We start from the raw sequence: 9,523 nt of genomic DNA, 5'->3' as shown, positions 1-9,523 counted from the left end.
CACTGTTCGCTTTGAGTTGCGTGATTATTGGTGCTTGGGCTGAAAGATTCTGCAGTATATTTTACTGCAAGATCTTTGGGCCCAAGCATCTTTTAAGACCTCTTTCATTTTATCCCATCCCTTGGAAGATTTCTAGCCTTTTATTTTATTTTATTTTTTACCGTTGGTTTCCTCTCTTTGGTTTCTGAGTCGAACAAGCTAGCAGTGGAGACATCGAATCGAACAGTTCTTGCATAGACACCCGAAGAGCTAGGGCAGGATGTATCATTCTTCCATATCCATAGGATATTAAATGAGTGATTTCGAAGCAAGCAGATCACTACATTACAGTGGGATGTGCCAGTTAACACTGTGACAGATTCTCAACATGGACGCTTGCATCAGGCAACATGGATAGTTTCCCTGATAAGAACAATGCTACTAGCGACTATTTGTGTAATATGATAGGAAAACCTCTTTGATTCGGATTCTCTGTTACCCAAGGCGCTCCAAACTGAAACGAAATGCAACCGTCAGGCAAAACAGCATGCCTGCAGGAAGAGGATTTTCAATTTGCTTTACACGAACAGACCTTACCAATTGAATCAAGTGACACAACATCATATTGTAAATTTGACATTCATTTTGATCACAAATACAAAGGTCACAGGCCAAAAAAACAAAAAAAACAAATAAGAAGACTTAAGGTCACAAATACCATAAACAGGACTTGGAAAATATGAAGGACAATCTACAATACTATCCAAATGGATCACTTAGCTATCCTAAATATGTATCATCAGGAATCAGGATAAGTTGAGGGAAGCATGATGTCACCGCCTACCCGATATACTGAAAGAGCTGACTTTCATCGGCGTCGCAACCACGAGCGGAGCCTCCGGAGAATCACTGACTGCGAACTTCTCATGCATGAAGCGGCTGTCAACAATCGATTCATCCTTGAGTACAATCTTGTAGCAGTAGCAGCTCTTTAGGCCGTCTTGATTCCGGTAACACTCGTGGCCGCTGTTCTTCACTTGCTGGAAATTCCAAATGATGCTGAACTTGCCAACAGTTGCTACAAGATGGCGTTCCTGCTTTCCGTTTTCAGTAACCTGGAGCAGTATTTTGTATGGAAGCAAGATTGTCAGAATAAGACTCGCAGTCAAGAAGTGAAGATCAATTGAATAGTGATATTTTCCGAAAGCAATGCTGTGACAATGAGATCCCACCAATCAGTAATAACATATAAATAAAACACGAACGAGACACATGCAAGGATCCAAACCATGAAATATGTCAGGCACTGTCATCATCATCATCGAAGCCTTAACCCAACCAATTGGGGTCAACTACACGAATCCTGTTTTGCCATTCCACTCTATCATGGACCATATCCTTGGTTAAAACATAGGTCCTCACTCAGTTCTTTTCTTACTACTTCTAGCTGCGTCCCTTCCAAATAGAAAATATCATGCATCCTCTAATGTTACTAGATTCAGCAAATGGATTACTATAGAAATAGCGTTGAAGAGTAGTATCAGAGATTATTAACTTTGCAGCATGTTGCATGCAGTTGGGATGATACAGCAGACGCATCAAACATAATAGAAACAAGCAGCAAACATGTATTGATGGCGATTGTATCCACATAGAAACAAGAAACTATCTGGATATTTGGCAGTCAGTCTTGCATGGACGGGAGTATCTCCCAGCAAGTAGAGAAGGAACCCAGTGTTTTTATCTAATATACTTTCAATCCAAAATATTCATTCTTATTGACAATATTCAGAAAATGGTGATGTTGAAAAATGAAATTGTTGGGAATAAAAGAAAAGAAATTTTATTTTTTATTTTTAAAAGGAAAGTTAAATAATTTGACAATCCAATAGCACAACTACGACAATGTAACAAAGTGTGTGTGTGTGTGTGTGTGTGTGTGTGTGAAATCTTGACAAGAAAGGAGGGGGGGAACCATGATTCTGACACTGACGGTACAGACAGTAAATGGTTGTAAAATCTCTTAGGATCAATAAGGAACGCCATATGACAATATGAAATGCTCCAGTATCTCTGGTAACAACAAAAGCACTACCAAGACGCCCGTAGTTGAAAGGTTATGATTATTTCGTAGTAGCATCTAGAATATCTATATATACCTGCCGTCATCTCATTTTCTGCAGTTCAGTGTTGATGGAGAGTTGAGCATTGTCTTTTTTGTTGGGTTCAAGAGCTCTGCCGTAGCGACTGCTTTTGCGAAGGTCTTTAGCATGGAGGCGGCATAAAATTCTATTCTGGTCTTGATGTTAATGGCTTTTTACTCTGTTCCCCCATATGATATTTCAGAAGCTCTTTTGTGCCTTACTATCAAGTTACAAATACGAGTAGTTCTGTGGGAACATCAACTCTTTTTCTGTTTGCCTCTAAGAAGTCCATGAAAGAGTCCAAGAAGCCGGGATGCGTGCCATGAAATCTGAAGGGGATGTCCCCTGAGAATAAGGGATAACAGAAGCCCAATTGTAAACAGAAGTCATTTTTCTTTTTATCCCCTCTTTCGAGGCAGACTTGTCATCAGAGATTCTATTGTTCCTCTCCTTCCAAAGACCCCACATAATGGCAGACAACATCAATTTCCAGTTTTCCACACCCTTTTTCTGCTACCTATTAAAATGGTCCCCATGTCACCCACCCAATGCCTATTTCAATGAGCAATTAGGCACACACTAAGAAAGGATGAAGAAACTGATTCCAAATGGCTGTAGATAGCATTATCTAGATAGGCTACAATGAAGAAAAATATGAGCAACTGTCCATTCATCTTTTTTAACATAGAATAGACACATTTTGCCTCTTTTTAAGATTATAAATCATGAGAGTTTTATTTGAAGTAGCTACACATGCAAAAAATTGAATTCTAGGCAGTATAGGGACTTTCCACATAGATGCAACCAGAAAGGTTTTCCCAACTGTCATCAAACAAGATTTTGAAGAACGACTTGGCAAAGAATTTTGCCGTCCCATGTCCACTTCCTGACTTTCTGGTATTCACAGTTTGTGTCTACATGTCCTCTTGATAAGGTGACATTCCATATACTTGAATACCCCACCATCTCATAATATTCATTCAATTTTGTGTCTTTTCTTGCAGAGAGGAGAAAGAGGGATTGAAATGAATCTGTTAAAAACTCCTTCTAACCATCAGTCCTTCCAGAATCTCAGTCCATCCCCCCTCCCAACAGTGAATCCAAAGTTCAAACCTACTTAACAACATGTCAACAATAAGCAACCATAGGGCGAAAGAATCAACACTTTATAGGGCTTCCAGAGTGTGGAAAGGTATATCATCATTGCGGAACAAGTTTTATGGACGAGATTCATTTCTCTGGGTGATGGGAAAAGAATTCGGTACTTGAAGGACATCTGGATTGGGGAATGCCCGCAATTAGAGGCACTCCCATACCGGACGCAGATTTCCTGCGAAAGCCTTTCACAGGAAGTTCCTGTGCTGAGATGCTAGGTGGGGCCCACGTGATGTTTGTGAGAAATCCACACTGTCCATCCACTTCGAGAGCTCATTTTAGGACATACTACCAAAAATGAGGTGTATCCAAAACTCAAGCAGGCCGCACGAGAGGAAACAGTGGGGATTCAGTGACCGCTGTTTGAAACATTCGTATGGCCACAAAGTTTCATATCAGGCTAAGTTTTTGCTGTTTTCACTTCATCCCAGTGGGAATCACTTTATAAACGGTTTGGATGGCATATAAACATCAAGGTAGATTCCAGGAAGGTTTCAACAGTAGGAAATTCTTTACCTGGTTTTTCCTCTCATGTGGCCCACTTGAGTTTTGGATACACCTCATTTTTGGTCGCATGTCCTAAAATGAGCTCTCAAAACGGATGGACAGTGTGGATTTCTCACAAACATCACGGTGGATCCCACTAGCATATCAGTGCAGGAACTTCCTGCAAATGCCATTCGCAGGAAATCCGCGTACCTCCCATACCCAGCCAGAGTTGCTCCAGATTTGGATGTGACCGTAGAGGCGTAGACCAACGCTATTTGTACAGTGTTGATGTGGTGGTGTGGTCTCCTCCCTACAGAAGGAACTTAAATGGATGAAGAAGCAATGGAGTTTGTTCGTCTCTTGGAATGGCTACATTGTCTAAAGGTACATCCAGGTAAAAAGGATTCCTTGTTGTGGTCTTGGGAAACATCATGCCAATTCTCAGTTCACTCCTTTTATGGGGTGGGTAACCAGTTCCGAGTGAAGTGGTGTGTTGTCCGTTGTATGGTCCTGCGAAGTTCCCCCTAAAGTGGCACCATTCACCAGGTTGGTGGGAATAAAGAAGATCCTCAGTTCCTCACTATTGACAATCTGTGGAAGAGATCGATGGCAACTACTAATTGTTGAATAATGCATATGAGGGCAGCAAAATCAGTGAACCATTTATTTATCCATTGTCCCTTCGCCTGAAAGGTGTGGGACAAATTTATAGCCTTCTTTGGCATTCCTTGGTAAGAGTTTTGCTAGTGTGGTCTGGGGGAGGTTTAAAGAAAAAGGAGGCAGTGGCGCAGAAGTTAGTCATGATGCCAATTTTATGGTCTCCATGGGGGGAGGGGGATCAGAGATGCTTCCAAAACAAAAATGGATTGGAGACGGACATATATAGGACTAAAATGGGCTTATTGAATTGGGTTTCTTGTTTAAAGGATTTTGACCAGGATGAGTGGTCGTTCCTAGAGGGGTTGTAATCTCATTAACTTTTTAAAGTATAGCTCGTAAATCAAGCATCTAGCTCCCATCAATAAAATGTCATCAACTTTATAAATAACTTGAAAAAAAAAAAAAAAAAACACATTTATTTTCTACTATTTCCAACCCTTACCCAAAAAACGAAAAGAAAAGAAAAATGTCAATTGTCACGTAGCTCGCACATTCTCCTTCTACATTTCATAAATAGTAGTTATAGAACCAAGCATAACACCAGAATTTTATCAATATGAGATGCATCCTCAGACTCTTCTCGGTACCCACCTAGACTACAAAAGACAGCTCAAGATCTTATCACACCCTTAAAGAAACTAACAATTCTTGGATATTTCTTAACTTATGAGGAATTACAGTGGTCCACCGAAGTCAACATTTTCCACTTTAAATGAGATATGACACCTCCAAGGCATCTTTTTTTTTACTTCTTTAAAGTAGCAGAGAGGAAGGTAGACACTACCCAGCTTGCCACCCCTTCTTATCCCATGCTCTTCACTCTTTTGAGGACCTAGTAGATAGCCACACAACTAATACCTATGTTACTCTAGGTCATCATCGTCATCAGTATTCATCATGATAGCCTTGTTCTAGCTGCTTGGGCTTGACTATCATGATTGCTTGAACAACCAATTGCCCACCTGATATAAACCCTCCTCTACCTGGGCTTGGAACCAGCTGCCAAATAGTTGAGTGACCTATCTTACCTAAGTATGAGTACATATATATGATATGGCAAGGAAAGGCTGAAAGGATGGATCCTCTAAATCCCAAATTATCAAGATAAAGGCAAAAATCAATAGATTAACCCAAATAAATGTCAGCAACATCCATCTGTTGTCCTGCATTCCATTTTCTCGAAAAATGAAATTCAGTAACTCAATTATGCCGAAACGAGTTAAAATAAAATAGCTCCATTTGCTCTGCAAAAATTGTTCTTGACAAAAAACAGTAGTCTCAGAACAACCACACATTGACTTTGGAAGCACAACAGGATATATGGTAAGTCTGAAAATACTCCATAACCTTTCAATCTACATGATGCATTTCCATGTCCAATCTACACACTTATCCATATCGGACATGAACATGAGGTGTCAAACAGGAACCCCAGAAAACCAGACACAGACACAAATATACAGATATATAATGATATTGGAAGTCTTGTCATATGATTTTCTTTCAATAAAATTGCTTTATGATAATAAAAATTTATTATATGAGTTTTGGTTCATAAATGAAAAAGGCATTGAAAGAAAATGCACCTAATAACTACAGACATTTTAGAACTTCGTATAAAGTTTATAAGCTGCCAAGGCACCAAAACAAAACACAAACTAAGGCTTCTACCTACTGGACATGTTGAACTGACATGTGCCAGAAATGGGTGTCACACTGCAATTATTTAGAAAATAATGTCCCTGTTATAGTTACCCATAGATCAAGCTTTACACAGGATAAAATTTTCATCTCCAATTAGTAAGTTCATCTTAATTTCTAAACCAAGGATAAAATGCACAAACAAATAAAAAATAAAAATGGTCTCACCTAATTCCACAAAGGACATGCAGACAGTCATAAATATTTCTCAATCAGCAATAGCTAAAAACTATTCACTCGATCTCAGTCAACCCAATACTTGCTATCACTAGCCTCTTGCACAATACCAATGAACTTTTCAACACTCCAACAAAATCAAACCTAAATTAAGGAATTATAAAGGAACTCCCTCAGAAGTTCAGCCTGGATGAATCCGTTTTAACATGGTAAGTTCTATCTCCACAAACTTGAGCTTCCAATGGTGAAGAAATAATCACATGGCTCTTTCTTCTCGTGATATGACTCATAATCAAGATCATCTAAGCCTATAGTTGCACAAAGCAAGAAGTGAAGTGTCACAAGGTCAGGTGCAGGAGCAGGGAAGTGCCTCAAGTATAAATAGGTAGGAAGCAGGAGTGAGAGTCCGAAGTAGGGATTTGAAGCAGGAGCGGCACCTAGTTTGAAGGATCCTGCAACTATGGTTATCCCAACTAATTGGGGTCAGCTTGTTGTGGATGGCCATGAACCCTAAAACAAATCAAGGAAACACTTCCTTCTTTCTTTTTTTATCCTCTCTTTTCACACTATGGATGTGTTTGGATGCCGCATCATTGCAATAATCAACCTTATAAAGTCCAAAATAACCAGAGTATATTTCCTTCCTAAGCATTCATATTGTGGGGTTGAGGTTCAAAATTGCACCGTGTTACGTTAAACCTGAACTTGAAAGGATCATAAGCAACTCAATGGCCATTTCCTTCTCTCTTTTTTTTCTTTTCTTTTTTCAATTTTTTGAAAGATGACAGCCATTTCCTTATTATGATCCAAGGAAACATCAATGACTTTTGTTGTTCTCTTGCATGCAGCCTCAGTGTGTATAAGAAGACATGCCTAAATTTAATACATTAAGAAGGCAAATAAAGAACAAGATGCTAACCTAGGATCTTGGTATCATATGAAACTTGACAGATGATGAAATTTTAACCCACTCGAAAATAATGGAATCAGCAAAAGAGAAATTATGCCTACGAAAGAAAAGAATTTATACTTACCCATGAGAACTGTCCTCCATGGAACTTATTGTTTACCCCGGCCAGATGCGAATCCAAAGGAGTGAGCTTCAACAGCCTTGGAGCTGCAATCCTATTCCCCATCCGACCGCTAAACCCAGTCTTAGTCTTGCCATCTTTATCCGTGAATAGAGTGCATATGAGGATCAGGTATGTATCCGTTGTGCCCAATATCCATTTCCCATCATAAGTGACATCGACATGGGTAATCGGTGAACCAAGCCCTGGAAATGCCGTCTTTGCCTGCCTCATTGAAGTCTTCGAATACAGCCGTATCTTCCCATCAATTGACCCAACAACGATTGACCCGTCACCCGTTGTTGCAAAGCACTGGAAATTTGTCCCTCTAGAGAACTGATGCCCTTGCGTCCAATGCAGAACCGGTGTGTCTGCACCAGCCAGCTTCTGAACCATACCTTTCCGGTCACGCATGTCCCACTGGCACAGCCTGTTATCATCCAAACCCAAGAATGTCGACTCCGAAGGATCCAATTGTGAACCTTTGGTATCGTTTGTGATGTCCCGCATGGAGACGTCAGCCCCATCCTTTTCGAATTTCCACTCAGTGACTACCTTGCCCGTCTCAATATCAAGCTGGTGGAGCCCCGTTGAATGGGGCTTTCCCACATTCACCGGGCTCATCAGAAGCATGTTCGTCTCACCCCTCATCAAAAGCGCTTTCTTCGGGGTCAAATGCCCAAGAGCAGAACTCCCTCCCCTGCTCCCACCATTGAACTTCACGTAGGCACCTTTCCCATGAATCCCATGACTGAAATTCTTGACAACCTGAATACCCGAATCACCAACAAGGAAGCTGTTATCCAATGCACCCAACGCCAGACTCTGAATCCCTCCGGTATTAACCGCCTCCTCAAACTCCTCCAACAAGTCCTGCCTCTCTCTTGCAGGCGTCACAGGGCCCGGGCTCTTCACGAAGCCATCCTCAGCATCTTCCCAGATCGAATCATCAGCTGATTCCGGGTTGGCCCACCCCATGAAATCCTTCCCATAAATCTTCACCTTGTTCTCAACCGTCGCTTCCACATTATAAAGATTCTCGAAGAGGCAATTCTGGTAATTGGCAACAAACCTGCGATAGTCATCGTCGGAGAAGAATTTGACGGCCCAGACGCCATGGGCCACAAAGTCGACGCGGCGCTGGTCGGGGAACATCTTGAGTTGCATGGACGTTTGGACAGGGGCACGGACTTTGGATCCAATCTTAAGGACCCAGATAGAGGTTTTGGGGTTGGCTTCCGAATCGGAGTCCGAGCCGGAAAGATCGTCGCCATCGGATTTTACAAAGGCGTAGGAGGTAAGCTTGTCGGAGACGATCCACTTGGCGTTGGGCGTGTTGCCGCCGACATGGAGGTAGAGCTTGATGGAGGAGTTATTTTTTAGGTTAGCGTTTTGGGAGGAGGAAGACGAAGAGTATTTGAGCTTGAGGGATTTGAGGCGGGCGTCGACCTCGTCCAGAGATTGCTGGTGTTGCTGGTTTTTCCCTCTTTTGGATTCGTCGCCGTTGTAGTCTTCTTCGTCAGTTGGGTTTTCCCTTTCTTGCTCTTCTTCTCCTTCTTCTTCGGAATCGGAGAGTTGAAGGCCTTCGCGGCTTTGAGAACCCCCCATAGCTGCTGCTTTCGCTGCCGGAAACTGAAAAGAGAAAATGGAGATGTTGTGTTTGTGTTTTTGTCTTGTGCTTTTCACGAAAAATCGAGTTTGGGAAATGGTTATTTGGGGGACTACAGATTTTAAATTTCGATGTGGTACCGCGTATCGCCGGTACGCGTGGGTTAATCGGATCGTTGGTTTCTAGGGTTTCACTTTCCTTCGGATCGAAGCAAGCAATAGTTCGTGTCGTCTCTCTCGCGTCTCACGATCCCCTGTGTGTCGCCGTCAATGGGCCCACAATCTCAGTGATCTGACAATCGTGACCGTTCATGGTATGTATTCTATTCTAGACGCGTCACCTGATGAAAATTAAATTTAAATGATGATTGTAACTAACATTATCTTCAGATGATTTAAAACAACGAAAAGGATATTTTCAACAGTATCTTCAACTTTAAAAAAAATAAAAGGATAGGATCCTCCCTGAAGTAAAAGGTTATTTGATAACAACTTATTTTCGGTAGAAACGAGAAAATGGAAAATTCAAATTACCTGACC

The 9,523-nt window shown here is 41.4% G+C and overlaps 1 protein-coding gene across 1 annotated transcript; it reads right to left on the bottom strand.

Annotated features, from left to right (window-relative positions):
- Positions 1 to 681: 681 nt before the first annotated feature.
- LOC131236359 (protein CYPRO4-like) lies at positions 682 to 9,185 on the bottom strand. Its single transcript, XM_058233488.1, has 2 exons — positions 7,340 to 9,185; positions 682 to 1,094 (listed from the first exon to the last, which is right to left on the bottom strand). The coding sequence occupies exons 1-2, from the start codon at positions 8,981 to 8,983 to the stop codon at positions 813 to 815; spliced, it is 1,926 nt and encodes a 641-aa protein (XP_058089471.1). The 5' UTR covers positions 8,984 to 9,185; the 3' UTR covers positions 682 to 812.
- Between the last annotated feature and the right edge of the window lie 338 nt (positions 9,186 to 9,523).

This window comes from Magnolia sinica, chromosome 2 (assembly GCF_029962835.1).
Source record: "Magnolia sinica isolate HGM2019 chromosome 2, MsV1, whole genome shotgun sequence".
Classification (NCBI taxonomy): Eukaryota; Viridiplantae; Streptophyta; class Magnoliopsida; order Magnoliales; family Magnoliaceae; genus Magnolia; species Magnolia sinica.
Note: the sequence above shows the minus strand (reverse complement) of the source record. Positions and strands in the feature narration are given on the sequence as shown.